Here is a 15,437-nt window from a genome sequence, read left to right on the forward strand (position 1 = left end):
TAGCATCTCTCGCTTTCTTCTGATTGGCTGCCACTCATAAACAAAGGGTTTGAGCAGCAGGTTGGTGGGGCTTCTGTGCTTACAACTGTGCATCTGATGATTATAGACATCACACAGAGACAAGAATAAAAAAAGAAACTGGCAGAAAATGAGTGTTTACAGCTGTCAGAGCCAATCCCTGTAATGGACTGGCAACTTGTCTATTTCAGTATCTATCTGCACTTACATTTCAAGCCATTACACATTTAAATTTTTGTGATTACAGCTTATAGTAGCTCATGAAAATACAAAATCTGGTAGCGCAAACTAGTAGAATAATTATTAGAATGTATTTAATTTTGTTTTGGGGGATGCAGTGCATCTAGAAAGTATTCACAGCACTTCTCTTGTTCCACATTTTGTCATGTTACAACTTTATTCCAATGTGCATTAAATCCATTTGTACCTCAAAATTCTGAGTGAAAAACTTTGTTTAAAATTCTTGAAACTTTATTGAATATAAAGAACAAAAGTTTAACATGTACCTAAGTATTCACAGCCTTTGTCATGACACTCAGACTTGAAGTGAGGTGTATCCTGTTTCAACTTACAATCCGTCATTGTTCCTATAGCTTAACTGGAGTCCTGTGATGATTTCAGTTAATTGGATGTGATTTGGAAAGGCACACACTTGTATATATGAGGTCCCATAGTTGACAGTACAGGTCAGCGCACAAACCAAGCCATGAAGTCCAACAAATTGTCTTTAGATCTCGGAGACAGGATTGTACCGAGGCGCAGATCTGAGGAAGGGTACAAAAAAATTCTGCAGGATTGAAAGTCCCAATGAACACAGTGGCCTCCTCCATCACCCATAAATGGAAGAAATTTGGAGCCAACAGGTCTCTTCTTAGAGCTAGCCTTTAGTCAGGTGACCAAGAACCTGACGGTTACACTGACAGAGCTCCAGCTGCTCTGTGGCGAGATGAGAAGCATAGGGCCATCATTTCTCCAGCACTTCATTAATCAGGCCTGTATGGTAGAACAGCCAGGCGGAAGCCACTCCTCAGTAAGTAACAGGCACATTACAGCCTCTCTGGAGTTTGTCATAAGACACCTGAAGGAATCTCAGACCACGAGAAATAAAACCCTCTGGTCTAATGAAACAAAGATTGAACTCTTTGGCCTGAATACCAAGGAAACCAGGCATCGCTCATCACCTGGCCAATACCATCCCTACAGTAAAGCATGGTGGTGGCACCATCATGCTGTGGGGACAGTTTTCAACAGGAGGGACTGGGAGACTAGTTAGGGTCAAGGGAAAGATGAATGCAGCTATGTAAATAGACATCCTTTATGATAAACTGCTGCACAGCACTGTGGACTTCAGACTGAGACGAAGGTTCATCTTCCAGCAGGACAATGACCATAAGCACATAGCCAAGATAACAAAGGAGTGCCTTCAGGACCACTCTGCGAATGTCCTTGATTATGCAAGCCAGATCCCACACTTGAACCCAATTGAACAGCTCAGTGCACAGATGTCTTCAGAAAAGGAGCTACAGCTGTTGTATTCCTAATATCAAGCTGCTCTTGAGCTAGAGACAAAGTCAGAAGTGGGCAAAGAAGAAAAAGGAACTGGATTGTTGCTCATTGGTCCAAAGTCCTCTTCAGGTGAAAGTAAATTTTGCATTTCGTTTGGAAGTCAAAGTCCTGGAGTCTGGAAGGAGAGTGGAAAGTCACAGAATCCAATGTGTTTGAAGTCCAGGGTGAAGTTTCTGCAGGCTGTGATGAGTTGGCATGCCATGTCATCTGCTGCTGTTGGAGGTGGTTAGCTCACTGTGTTTTATCAAGTCCAGAGTCAATGCAGCGTCCATTGAGAGATTTTAGAGCACTTCATGCTTCCATCTGTGGATAGGCTTTATGGAGATGCAGGTTTCCTGTTCCAGGAGGAATAAATACCAGCCCACGGTACCAAAACTAGCATGTTTTTCTCACTGTGTTATTACCGCCGGGTTGCCTAATCTGAACCTCACAGAGAGTCTGGGGGAAACATGAAAACAGCCTGGCCTCAGCAGCGCCAAAACCCGATCACCTCCGTGTTACACCACACTGACGCAGTAATTCTTGCTAACAGAGCCAAAGTCAAGTACTGAGTATATAAATTAACTGGATGAAATATTCTAACAATCTGAGACACTGGATTTCTGTTTTTCATGGGCTATAAGCCAAAAAACTTCATATGTTTCACTTTAGATATAATGACAATAACATAAATGAAAGTTTTCCTTTCAGGCATAACTTAACAGCATTAAGATGCTCTTGTATATAGCTCTTCCACAATCGGGTACGACATTTAAAAAGTTGATAGCAGTACATCAGTTTTGTGTATTTTAATATAAGAGGACAGCTTAGTACATGATTCACTTTAGCAGCAGCTGCTTTACTGAATGTTATTACAGCTCTGAGTACGTTAGTGCTTCTTTCCCGCGGAGTTGAGCGCGTAATGCAATCAATCATTTTTATGGATGAGCGAGAGCCTCAGGGGGTCAAAGCTTAAAGGAAAGACAGAATCAGGACACTTTTTCTTTTTTCATGCTGACATCTTTTCGAGTAAATGCCCCCATTGTTCACTTTGTAGCTCTGCTGAACTACTTTCGCTACTTATTCCTGCTGCACACACTTTAATGTCAAGTGATGCATCCTCACGTCGATTGCATACCACAAAGCAGATGGTTCTGTGTCTGGAGCACTTTTTAGAGACGTAAACAGCTTAAGCGAATAGGACAGTGCAGGCCTGGACACAGAGAATAAATGCTGGGTTGCAAACATGGTGCATGTTTCCACATCTGGTTTTGATCAAAGCTTTACGGTCATAATCTCATTTTTAAAACTCCACTGCAGACTTTTCCCACCAGATGAATAGAGGCTCACGATACATTTGTACAAGGTTTATTAAACAGCTCGTGTTGTTTATGCTCCCTGCTCACATATTTCTATCCAAACACATGTATGAGATTGTTTATTACTGGCTGGGGTGGGAAGCAGTCGGGAATTAATCATTTTACAGCAGCTATAAAGATAGATTGGAGGCAATAACACCCTGCTGGATGTAAGCCAAAGGTAGAAGGTTTACATTCACATGAATGAGTGTAATCCATGACAGTGCTTCCTAAAGAACAGCTGAATGAGGCAGCTTGAAATATTTTTTTTCCCACTTAATAAAAAAAATGTTCTGCTTAGTAATTAATTAGAGTAATTAAAGATGAACAAATTCAAAAAGGGTGATATTTTGTGTTATACAGCATGAAGTTAGCATGCTAACATTTGGTGTTATTTTATTTTGCAGGTACCGTTATGGTCAAAAGTTCTTACATCCACTCATCATGGTCATTTCAAATTTCATGGTAATTTTAGCTTTTAGTGATTTATTGAACTGTTCTTTATCCGGGGTGGAATGATTGTACAGCATAAATCTTTGATGACTTTAAAAGACAATGGCTGAGTGTTACTTAATTCACTTTGGATCTTCTCCAATCCACATGGGGTCAAAAGTATAAATACAGACTTATAAGTGTTTATAATCGGTTAGATGTCCCTCAGCAAGATGCACATCAGCCAGATGGTTTTGGTAGGCATGAGCAAGCCTCTGGTATAGTTCTGGCTGAATATTCGACCACTCTTCTTGGCAGAAAGTTAATTTCCTGGTATGAAACCAGCTCTGACGTGTAGTACACAAAGTTTCAATAGGGTTGAGGTTTAGGCTTTGGGAAGACCATTCCTAAAGCTTAATGTTAGCCAGCTTTATCCATTCCCAAACCAATTTTGATGTGTTTGGGATCATTGCTCTGTTGTTTCAGGTGTTGATTTGAGGGGAAGTTGAAGAGTAGTCCTCCTCCATCGTTATTCTTTGCGCAATGTAACAGTACTGGTAACAAAACAACCCCAAAGCATGATGCTACCACCAAGATGCTTGACAGCTGGTACAGTTCAGTGTTCTTAGGTTTCAAAGCTTTACATTTACTCCTCCAAACATACCTCTTGTCATTGTGGACAAATAGCACAATCTTTGTCTCATCTAACTATAAAGCTTTCCTCCAGAAAGCATTTGGCTCGTCCATGTGGGCAGCAGCAAATTTTAGTTGAGGTTAAAGGTGTTGATTTTATGGCAACACTTCTTATTCGGTCAGCAATCTCTCAGTCCATGGAGACTTAAAACTGGCAGCAGTTCATGACAGGCTTGAGCCTTAGTAGTTCCTGGGTTGTTCCAGAACATCTTAACCAATTTCCTCTCATTTGAGGGTGACAGTATGAGTCTTCTCCAAACCTTGTAAGAGTGGTGCCACGTTCAAATAACTTGTATTTATGTTTAGAAATGGCTTGAAGAGACCTTCCCAACTAGTGTAAATCTACAATTCCCTTTCTTAGATCTTCACTGAGTTCCTGAAAACAGGAGCACAACACTGCCATCAAGCCTATGATAATCCATTGCCATATATGTTGATGTTAATGTCACCAAAAGTCTTCTCAGAGATGGCCTTGCTGTCGTAATGCTGACGCTGTTAGTTATGATCAAGTGTTTTCTTCAATCAGCGTGATAAGATGCATAGTCATGTGTTTACTGAGTTCCTTGGACTTTCCCATTGTTCTGAGTATAGGTTTATCTAAAGACCTTGCAATAATTAAACGTTTTTATGATGTCAAAAAGAAACTACCAGTTGTTCTCTAATGAAAGGTTAATAGGCATTGTCCTGTAAAGTTAAAAGCCCCAAATTACAATAACGTCCATGCCTCTGATCAGTGGATCAGTGGATGTGAAGCCAAAAAGTAACTCAGACCTCCATTCTTCGTACTGGCTACCAGGGGGCGATAGCTGTGATGGCAAAAAAAACAAACAAAAAAAGCCAAAAACAAATTCCGGTCCTGAAGACGTCTGAGAGAAACTAGCTCTCAAACATGATCTCCGTTAACGTGTTGCTGTTGACTTTGTGGTTTCTGGGACTCATTTTATTATTATAAAATATTAGGACATTTAAAAAACAGAAACGAAACTTTTTTCAGAGAGAAGAATTATTCAGACATTACGGTTTCACAGTAAGACCTGCCCCTTGATCATTACATCCAGTTTTGAAACACCAATGACAAAAAGACTCATCATAAGGCTTCAAACCGGGACTAAATTAACTAATGGATGACATCACGACAGCTGCGTCCATCTTTTATACCACCTATGCTTCTTAAAAGGCAAAGCTATATTATTTCACCCATTGTTCGTTGGTTTCATGTCACCAGGTCGTCTCTAGTTGCTTCCTCTAACTGTTTTACTTTTCAAAGATGAACATAAAATAACAAAACCCGGCAGACGGTAGAAACTTGTGCTTCAGTATGTGGCTTACATATTACTACACCATGGATTTTCAATAGTTCTTCAGCTGCTTTAGTTTGGTGCCACCCCAGTCCAAAAATCATAGAAAGGCTCCTGGCTTAGGGAACTATAGAAACAGAATATACAAATGGCAAGATTTTTGATTTAACCTCTGTGAACCACACATGGATTTATTGAATTTATCCAATAAGATGATTCGATCTGGACCAAAGTGGTCTGTCTTTCTTTAGAGAACTCCATAGTTTACCAAAGAGTCCAGTGCTTTGTACACACACTGAAGAACACATCAATAAACTAATCAGTCATAAGAACTCAGTTTACTCAACATACTCCTGAGCTTTCACAATGTGTGCACATCTTACTGAGAACTGAACACAGAAGCACAACACTGACATCAACCCTGATTTTATAATCACACGGTATCACATCTGTTAAAGATGATGTCACCAAAAGTTCCCCCAACCTCACTGGCCTCACTGTGGTAACCTTGATACTGTTCTTGATGATTAAATATTTTTGCCTAATCATCATGATAAGAGCCACACTCATGTTGGCTGTTGGACTTTGCTTGGGTTTGCCCAGCTGGCAGACAGAGCAGCAAGGTTCAGCATCCAGTAATGGGGTTTTTTTCTTTCTTTCTTTGTCTCATCCAATCAGATCTCAGTCTGACAGGAATGCATCATCACGCTGGGCTATAAGAAGTGTAAGAGTCCTGAGTAAAGCCACCATCTGGTCCACATTCTCCTGCAGCACAGGTGAGTCTGATTTATTTTCTAATAGGTTTGAATTAAAACCTTTTCTCTCCTTTCCCCCAAAAAGCCTTAAATTGTTTATATTTTCTGAGACTTGCTGTAAAAGTGCACCTCGTAGTATGTGAAAAGTCAGCATTTAACAGTGACGTGAGGCAGAGCTCAGAGGCAGCAAAAGTTTATTTAAAGACAGGCATTAAATAAGCCAACTCCTACAAACATTTACTATGCTACTTAAATGGAATAATAGAGCAGAACGTAATATAAATGCTGGAAATGTAAAGAAAATGACTTTTAAAAGTACTCTCATGTGTAGGATTGATCCTTAAAGTTATATTTTTACATAAAAATCTGGAAGAGGCACTTTTTATGTGCTTTAAGTAAATTATAGCATTTCTTTTGCTAGTTAACAACCAAAGAAGCAAGAAGCTCATTAAAAATAAACAAAAAAAACCTCATTCCAGTTTCTACCCAGGTTGAGCTTCAAGGCTTAATTTTCTCTGTGGTAAATTATTTCAAAGGTTTAGCGTATATAAGCTATAATCACTGACTGCTGAAGTTTGAAAAAATACACAAAACATTGATTCTGTTTCCATGTGACAACAAGTCAAACCAGGATTCCTAGACAATAACTTTGTCATTGACTCACCTGATTAAACATGGTGTGGATTTTGTGGGTGACTTCAGGCAAATACTGCTTTTTAACATCTAACGCCTCAAGCGCACTGCTCACCAAACGTTATGTGTTGTGCAGGTGTAATCCAGTCAGCAGTCATGAAATTCTCCCTCATTGTCGCCGTTGTCGTGCTCGCCCTGGCACAAGGTATGACCAGATTTTGACATTTTTGTTAAATATCTATCGGGGAGGGTGGGAAGTTTAAAAACAAACAAAACACTTTATTTCTTTTCTTTTTTCCAACAGGAAGCTTTGCACAGGAAGCCTTAAATCTTGACAACCTCAGTCAGTACTTTGAGGACCTGAAGAACAAAATGCCCCAAGACCTGGGTGAGATCATCCGCAACCCAGATCTGGTCAACCAGGCTCGGTGAGTAACCAACTATCTGCAACACGTCTTCACACGCATGTAGACGTGTTCAGAATGATTAAAACTGGACTTTGTCCACTGTTAAATAACCAGCCAACAGCTCCTCTGTGCCTCTCAGTGATAACGTAATCATGCAAGGCAGACCAGACACACACAGTAACCCTGAGCACTGCGTGTGTGATAGAGATGTTCTTATCTCTTTCTGTTTTTACTAGATGCGATAAGTGCAGGGAAGCTTATTGTAATAACAGATTAATAGACTAGTTACTGTATTTATTTACAATTACTTGGCATTTTTTGCATATAAAAATGAAATAGTCATTAATATGTGATCATATAAACCAAGCAGTTTGTAATTATGATTATCAAGCACTTTTTAAATAAAATAAGATTTATTTATATATCGCCAAGATGCTTTATACTATAAGGTAAGGACCCTACAATAATAAAGAGAAAACCTCAACAATCAGATGATCCCTCTATGAGCAAGCACTTGGCAACAGTGGGAAGGAAAAACTCCCTTTTAATAGGAAGTAATCTCCAACAGAACCAGGCTCAGAGGCTCAGCCATCCTCCGTGACTACTGTGATAAATATGCAGTACATGTAGCTGAAATATGGGTATTTCTACCACTCATACTTTACATGTATTTATACCTAGATTGTCAATAAATGAGAGGTGTGAGCATGTAAAGAAGCCTGCCAGTAAACATGGCCAGTGGTGCGTTTTTGATTTCTAAATGTAACAGTGAGTCATTTTCTACCCTAACAGGACTTTCTTGGAGGAGAGGAAAGCCCAGCTGGAGCCTCTGGCCATTCAGATCCAGGAACAACTGAGGGCCGCTTCCACCAACGTGGAGGAGCAGCTCAAACCTCTGGCCACCCAGTTGCAGCCCATGTTTGAGAACCTCCAGAAGCAGGTGGAGGCTATGGTCCAGACGATGAGAGATCAGGCCGCTGCCATCGGCAACTAAATGAAAACGATCAGCTTCTCTAGCAGACGTGCCACCACATCACCATCTTTTGTCGTGGACTGAATTCATACAGCTGCTCGTGTTGGATGGCTGACTTGACATCAGGGAGCCTAAAATGTGTTTCAGTGCTTGTTAATGTTTGACTGTTCCTCCTGTCACAAAAGCACAAATAAAGAAAAAGACTTGAAACACAACTTCTGTGGTGGTTTCATAATGTGAACTAGTGATGCCTCAGATCGAGCATGTAACAGACAGACATGCGTTTTATTATTTGTTTTATTCAAGCAAGCAAAGGTCAGGGGAAAATTGACAACAACAGTCCAAACATTCAAAAAGAGAAATTGATAAAATGGCAGAAAGGAATGCTTTCAATCTTTTTTCCACAGAATTCTCCTTTAAAACCCCTCAAAACTGAGCATTTTTTATTTGAACTTTTTCCCTTTTTTCATCTTTCATTCAACAAACCAGACCTGATGTTTCTGTTCATTGTAGGCCTGGCTGGAGACTTGTTTTCATTGTTATTTTTTTAATATATTATTTATTTTCTTTTTACTTTGTTTTGTGTGTTTTTCAACTTTTGTCCATCGGTGAAGCTGGTCTCAAGGTTCCACACTCCTGTGGAAAGGGAAAAAAAAAAAAAGAAGTTATGTGACGTTTTCTATTTACAAGAGGCTCTAAATGAAATGAAAGCACTAGCCTCTCCTTGTTACAGCAGCTCTGAAAAGTCATACCTAAACACTTGGGACACCAGCTGAATTGGTCACTGTCTTCTGGGCGGCCTCCTTGGCCTGATGAGCCTGCAGTACAGCCACAGCCTCATCCACCTAAACACAGCAGGTCACCTAATGTTAGCAACAGCGAGCACTCTGCTCTCCTTTTTAAGAGGAAGACTCTTAAAAGAATTAACCGCCTGACATTGTTGATATTAACTTGCGTAAGTACTGACCTTTGAGCGGAGAGACTCTGGGGACTCCAGCATGTGGAGCAGCTCCGAGTTGTCGATCTCCAGCAGCATGCCTGTGATCTTGCCTGCCAGGCTGGGGTGCATGTTCTGGATCAGTGGAAACAGACGCTCACCTATTGGAGGGACACATAAGAGATTTAATAAAGAGAGGATGAACAAAGAAAGGCCGTGCCTGTACTCAGTACTACTGCTATAGTTAGTCTAAGGCTGCGTATAGTCATGGAGAGCTGCTACTAAACCTTACCCAGCATCTGCTTCTGCTCCTGAGGAGGAGCAGCAGCCAGCATGGAGGCAGTCAGAGGCTCCTGTCCCTGGACGTGGACTGCAGGCTTTGGGAAGATTGGAAATAAAAAAAATAAAAAAATTAATGCACATCCCAGTTTTTCCTCAGTTGTAGGGCAGAAAAAAAGCCATTAGTTCTAGATAATGAGCATTCCTACCTGCTGCATGTTAACTTGTGGCTGAGTGTTCATGTGCTGTTGGGTATTGCGAACTCCTGCTGCATACTTGTACTGAGGTACTCCACGCACGGGGGTGGCTGCTGCGGCAGCTGCAGTGGCTGGTCGGGGGCCCATGGTCTGAGTGGCTGAAGGGGGGAAAAAAGAAAAGAAAAAACAAAAAGGATGAGCATTAAAAATAATAACTAACAAGCAGAAGAGTCACAGGATTCAACTGTGTGTGGACAGTGTCAGTGGACTGACCGACTCGCTGGGTGGTCATCATGCGGGGCACCTGGGAGGAAGGCCGCACTGTGCTGAAGGTTTGAGGGCGAGGGCCTGAGGGACGTATTCCACCCGACATGTTCTGGAAGTCTATGGACAAATAAAATCAAACTGCCATTAATACCCCATTTATAGTTCATTAGTTAAATTCATTCAAGCCCAACACACACTCCAGAAGGTGCATTTGAATTTTTAGCAGCACAAACATCTCATTCTCATTTCAGCTCCTTTTCATACTTGTTCTGCTTTCTGACCAGATAAAGTGAAAAGGTATGTAAATGAAAACAGCTTTATTGGGAATTTGACTATATTAAGAAACAGTGCTGTCTCTGAACATCTCTAAATGAGCCGTTCAACTGAAGTAGACTATGGACACAAAACGCAGGTGGTCTGCTGATTTTTGCATAATTGGTGAAAATAATAGACAATCTGTATTTTACATAATAACATATCTTTCAAGTCTCTTTTAAAACAAGAATAAATATCAACACAAATATTACAAAAGGACAACCTCTGAATACTCACGCTGTGGTCGAACATTTTGGGTGGTCCAGCGTGGGCTCGGGCGGAGCTGGGCCATCTGGCCAGCAGCTGGGTAGTAAGCGGCGCGGTTCTGGGCCTGGGGGATGGCTGCCATGAAGTAGCCGGACGGCGGGGCTGCCTGGTACGGGTTAATGACTGGATTTGGCACTGCGCGCACACTGGCCATTCGCTGCATGTACTGGTTGGTCAGGTGGGCTTGACGCTCCTCTTTCCTCTGGGCCAGGGCCACGTACAGCGGCTTGGTGGCTACGATACGTCCGTTCATTTCTGTCACAGCTTTGGTGGCCTCCTCTGGGGACGAGAAGCAGACAAAGCCAAAGCCTTTACTGCGCCCTCCTTCCATCATCACCTGAGAGAGAAGAGAAAAGGCATTTATAAATACTACATAGTCACCAACTGCCAGTATCATAATAGAGAGCATTAAAACATCATTAGTGCCAGCTCATCAAATTCTATTATCAGTCCTACCTTGGCACTGGTTATGGTGCCGAATGGCGAGAACTCCTTCCTCAGACGTTCGTCGTCTATTCCATCGTCAAGGTTCTTCACATACAAATTAACACCCTGCAAATAACCAAAAGTAATCTCGTACCTTCTTATAAACACTACATATACAAACTGATCTCCAGCAGATGTTTTTGTCTGCAGCACATTTTTATCCCCAGGATCCACGGTGAAGGAAAGTGGGGCCCATGAACTACAGTGTCACTGTTGCAGCCATTTTGGCCAGTGCAGCCCACCAAGGAGGGAGCACTGAATTTGACAAAGCTGCGGTCTCTGGGCAGACTTGTCAAGAAGAAACGAACCTGGTAGCGAGTCATGCGGTCTTGCTTCATCTGCTCAAATTTGCGCTTCAGCTCAGTCTGTCGCTCCACCTTCTTCTGGGCGCGGCCGACATACATAAGCTTGCCGTTCATCTCCTTCCCGTTCATCTCATCCACCGCCTGAAGAAAGCATGAAATCGGGTCAAGTTTGTGAACATTTCCTGGCGAATACGATGTTTGCTTTTTTTTGTTGAAAGAAATTCAACGTGGCTCACCTTTTGGGCGTCCTCGTGTCTTTCAAAGCTAACGAACCCAAACCCTCGAGACTTTCCATTTTCGTCCGTCATGACCCGGATACTCATGGCATTACCTAAGAAACAAAAAAAACCTTATTGCCTTCCTTTTTTCTTTCTTTCTTTTTTTTTTTTTTTTTTAAATACCTCTTTATGCCAACACTGGAGCAGCTGAAACCATTTTAAAGTTGGGACACGCCGACTTACCGTATTTACTGAAGAGCTCCCTCAGCTTCTCATCGTCCATCTCATCGCCAAAGTTTTTAATGTAGACATTTGTAAACTCTTTGGCTCGGGCACCCAACTCAGCCTCGCGCTCTTTGCGAGATTTGAAGCGGCCCACAAACCTGCATTAAAACGATATTTTAAAACTTACAAGTGCATTCATTATGGGGGACGGTAAAAATTAGTACAGTTTAATTACTGCATAATTGTTATGACTTATTTGTATATTACAGCTATACACTTTTATCACAAACAAACTTCATCAACATTGCACTGAAACATCCAACACTGTTGGTTAACATGACTCAGCAGCTTTCAGAAATTATACATCCAAACACCTGGAAGCCAGTGAATACATTCACTTACACTTTCCGGTCATTGAGCAGCATGCCATTCATTTTCTCAATGGCTCGTTCAGCCGCCTCCTGAGTCTCAAAATGCACAAACCCGTAGCCTTTAGAGCCATTCTCGTCACAAACCACCTTACAGGAAGAGAACACGTGCAGCTTTTAAAAACACACACACAGACACAAACATGCAGCAACAAGTATACTTAACCTGAACAGTCTGTAGGATCACACTCACATTAAAACATTATATGGTCATGTTATTGTATATGAATGTACAATTACACTGCACAACCTTGTTTATATTGTTATTGGTTGTGTATATTTGTGTGGAAATATTCTATGTACATATATTGTTTAAAATTCAGATCAGATGCCTAACTGCATTTTATTATTTTGAGTTATGCATTTTTCCAGCGATGATACGTTGAATCTAACCTGTCTCACTGTTACCTTTTCTAATATTTCTGGCTTTGCAGCCAGTTTTATCACGAAAAGTATACCCTGAAAAATAACCTGCATATTATGATTTGTAATAAACCAATTAGAAAATCTAAACACGGTCTAATGAATGTAAATCTTTCTCTGGATCCAGTGTGTCACTTTACATCCAAACTGACTGGTTCAGGGATGCAAACCCTCTCCACCTTATAACCCGTTTTTCTCTACATCTCCACATTACTATGTTGCAGCTACAGATCCAAATTGACGCGTTTTTCATCTTTCGTGACGTGAGGAGTGAGCATTCCGGTGTCAGCAGAAAAGGTTGAAAAAATGTGTTAATGGGAGAATGCTTTTCACAACTCTGTAGCACATAGTCTCTAGTAGAGCTCTTGCATGCGAATACAATCACACGACCTGCTGAGCCACCCCCACCTCTGCTTTCAGGTTACCCGTAACAAAAGGGAGAGAAAGGGGCAGAAAAGCTTTACCTTGCAGGACAGGATGTTGCCAAAAGCAGAGAAGGTGTCATAAAGAGCCTTGTTGTCAATGGACTTGTCAAGATTCTTGATGAAGATGTTTCCCACGCCGCTTTTTCTCAGTGATGGATCACGCTGCGACCACATGATGCGTACAGGCTGCCCCTTTATCACGTCAAAGTTCATGGTGTCCAGTGCACGCTCAGCTGAAGAGAGACGGAGAAGGGGGGGGGGGGTTTAAAAGAAATGATTAGGTCTGAGTCATCCATTGTGTTTGGGTGTGATAGCAACCAGCTGATATGCAGGTTAGTCTTGAGAGGGGGGGTTTGTGAAAAGCTGTTTAGCAAACCAATGTGAGAAAACTTGATCTACAAGATTTTTTTCCCCTGAGCCATTTCAAAGAAATGAAAACAGCAGGTAATTCTGTAAAGGTGTTAAGGCACATTAGCATGTGTTAGTCCTCCTGGTATTCCTTTCAGGTATCATCCCCCAGGGCAGCTTCACAGTAGGTGCTTTAATCAACTTCCTTCAGTTCAAACTGGTCCTTCTGGTCACAAGTACATCAGCATATGTACATTAGTAACCTCTTGCTTTCTCCCCACTGAGAGCAGCGCAGCAAATATTACATCCTGTGCATTAATTGGGGCTAACCTTAGTTCATCTGCACCTTAATCTCAATATTAAACCCCTCTGGTGAATCTAGATGCTGTCAAGCATCCCCACTAGTTTCCCCAAACTTAGACAAATAAACCTGAAGACGTTGCTGTACATATGCATTTCAACTGGCAACAACTTTAAAATCAGAAAACATCCTACAAATAAAGTGTGTGTGTGTGTGTGTGGGGGGGGAACACAAGTGGAGAAACCATTAGGTAGATATGAGATGATGGAACAACATCTGAACAAACTGAAACATGGTCAAAATTCTGGCCATCGCTGTTGAAGATTAGAAACATACTCAAGAGTCCCTTTTCTCTTTGCTCAAACAGTGTTAGGCAGAAAACGTTTATAGAGGTGGATGGAGGCAGATTTGTGGCCTCTAGACAGAAAAGCATTTTGCAAAAAAAAAAAAAAAACTTGTTTGAACGTCAGCACTCTTGTTTTTCCCTTCCTTTAAGCCTGAGATCTGTGGACTCATTGGTTTCATTTAGCACTTTGTGATTTTTGTCTTGAAAGGTGCTATACAAATAAAATTTTACTTACTTATTTTTCCCTGATGCTGATAAATGTTCACACCACCACTTCTAAACTGTTGTCTAATCGTTTTAAGGGTAAGAGTTGGGGTGTTGTCCGCACAGAAGGGAGATAAAAGTGGACCAAGTATTCGCTCGGCAGCCTGCAGCACTGCTACATTACCGGGGAGGGCTGGGCGGACTCGGTGCTGCTACGCCACTGCTGGGAGGTTCACATGAGGAGACCCTACCGACAACATGTCGGCCGCAGTCACGTGTAGTAGGAATAGGCTAGCTCTCACTTGTCACTGATTTCTTATAAAGCACATTTTCTCAAATGTTATATTTAAATAAATTACTTACCGTCCGCCGGTTGCTGGAAGTTTACATAGGCGTATCCCAAGGAACGCCGGGTGATCATGTCCCTACAGACCCGGATAGAGAGGATTGCTCCGGCTGGGCTGAATTTCTCGTACAGCATGGCCTCGGTCACATCTTGATGCAGATCTCCGACGTACAGGGAGGCCATGGGGTAACTGGGAGCACTGGGGTTCATTTTCCCTTGGCTGTGGAGGCTAGTAGAATAATCGTACGAAGCTATATGTTCTTAAAGAAAAAGTTTGCGACGATGAGCCAATGCCTCGGTTGTCCAACGGTCGCTAGCGTCACGTCGGTTCGGGGCAGAACGTGATACAACCGTTGACTACAGTCAAGTCAGTTGCAGTGTTTTCGGGTAAAAGAATTTATAAGACGGAGATGCTAAAATGGCAAAACGTCGACTTCTTATTGGCTTAAAACTGTCATTCAAACCTGACATGCAGAAATAAAAGCAAATATAGCGGTACTTGGCCTCGCTACGGAATCAGTAACACGTCGACTAAAAAAATTCGATACGTTAGGCAGCCCCTGCTTGTACGTTACCGTCCAGTCCTCGAATGTCTCCTCCAGCTTCACCGACTTGTTACAAAAAGAAAAGGAAACGAAAAAAAAAAAAGATTTTTTGGCGTTTTTTATGTTTTAAATTTTTTTTGTATTTTTATTTTTTTATAGAATGTGTGCCGAGCGAGCTCAGGAGCACACACGCACTCACACAGCACTGACAGCCGGGGTTGAGGGGGAGGAAGTCCTCGGGAAGTTGTCTGATATATACTACTGGGCGCGTCACCGAAATGGACCAATCATCTTCCGAGATTGTTTGGCGAGAGAGAGAGAAAAAAAAAGATAACAAAGGGGCGTTGACCACTACTCTACGCGTGATGATGAAATCATGAAAAACGTTTTGTTAAATCCTCAAAATGCCTGATTGTGCCCACCATAAAGCTCTCTTGTTAAGTGATGATGCAGAAGAACGAGC

The 15,437-nt window shown here is 41.7% G+C and overlaps 2 protein-coding genes and 1 non-coding gene across 3 annotated transcripts; 1 reads left to right on the plus strand and 2 right to left on the minus strand.

Annotated features, from left to right (window-relative positions):
- Nucleotides 1-5,885: 5,885 nt before the first annotated feature.
- LOC120726483 (type-4 ice-structuring protein-like) lies at nucleotides 5,886-8,307 on the plus strand. The gene is made up of 4 exons (XM_040020084.1): nucleotides 5,886-6,120; nucleotides 6,869-6,937; nucleotides 7,037-7,160; nucleotides 7,932-8,307. Exons 1-4 carry the CDS (start codon nucleotides 5,895-5,897, stop codon nucleotides 8,131-8,133), a joined length of 621 nt encoding a protein of 206 aa, XP_039876018.1. The 5' UTR covers nucleotides 5,886-5,894; the 3' UTR covers nucleotides 8,134-8,307.
- A 276-nt stretch (nucleotides 8,308-8,583) lies between these two features.
- LOC120726481 (polyadenylate-binding protein 1) lies at nucleotides 8,584-15,210 on the minus strand. Its single transcript, XM_040020080.1, has 14 exons — nucleotides 14,447-15,210; nucleotides 12,924-13,117; nucleotides 12,011-12,126; nucleotides 11,627-11,766; nucleotides 11,402-11,496; nucleotides 11,169-11,306; nucleotides 10,831-10,926; nucleotides 10,345-10,711; nucleotides 9,799-9,909; nucleotides 9,538-9,683; nucleotides 9,342-9,426; nucleotides 9,080-9,210; nucleotides 8,865-8,957; nucleotides 8,584-8,748 (listed from the first exon to the last, which is right to left on the minus strand). Exons 1-13 carry the CDS (start codon nucleotides 14,637-14,639, stop codon nucleotides 8,865-8,867), a joined length of 1,905 nt encoding a protein of 634 aa, XP_039876014.1. The 5' UTR covers nucleotides 14,640-15,210; the 3' UTR covers nucleotides 8,584-8,748.
- On the minus strand, nucleotides 10,999-11,135 carry LOC120727298. The gene has a single exon (XR_005694483.1). It is a non-coding gene; the product is annotated as a small nucleolar RNA SNORA5 (small nucleolar RNA).
- Nucleotides 15,211-15,437: the final 227 nt, after the last annotated feature.

The sequence above is a fragment of the Simochromis diagramma genome, unplaced genomic scaffold (assembly GCF_900408965.1).
Source record: "Simochromis diagramma unplaced genomic scaffold, fSimDia1.1 OVJJ01000753.1, whole genome shotgun sequence".
NCBI lineage: Eukaryota > Metazoa > Chordata > Actinopteri > Cichliformes > Cichlidae > Simochromis > Simochromis diagramma.

Bases quoted from the DNA above. Each gene is read 5' to 3' on its own strand.
- LOC120726483 (XM_040020084.1), top strand. From the start codon at position 5,895: ATGATAAGAGCCACACTCATGTTGGCTGTTGGACTTTGCTTGGGTTTG. The intron at 6,121-6,868 runs GTGAGTCTGATT...TGTGTTGTGCAG, and splicing joins CACATTCTCCTGCAGCACAG to GTGTAATCCAGTCAGCAGTC. The intron at 7,161-7,931 runs GTGAGTAACCAA...CTACCCTAACAG, and splicing joins GATCTGGTCAACCAGGCTCG to GACTTTCTTGGAGGAGAGGA.
- LOC120726481 (XM_040020080.1), bottom strand. From the start codon at position 14,639: ATGAACCCCAGTGCTCCCAGTTACCCCATGGCCTCCCTGTACGTCGGA. The intron at 11,767-12,010 runs GTAAGTGAATGT...GTTTTAATGCAG, and splicing joins CTGCTCAATGACCGGAAAGT to GTTTGTGGGCCGCTTCAAAT. The intron at 8,958-9,079 runs GTCAGTACTTAC...TGCTGTGTTTAG, and splicing joins CAGAGTCTCTCCGCTCAAAG to GTGGATGAGGCTGTGGCTGT.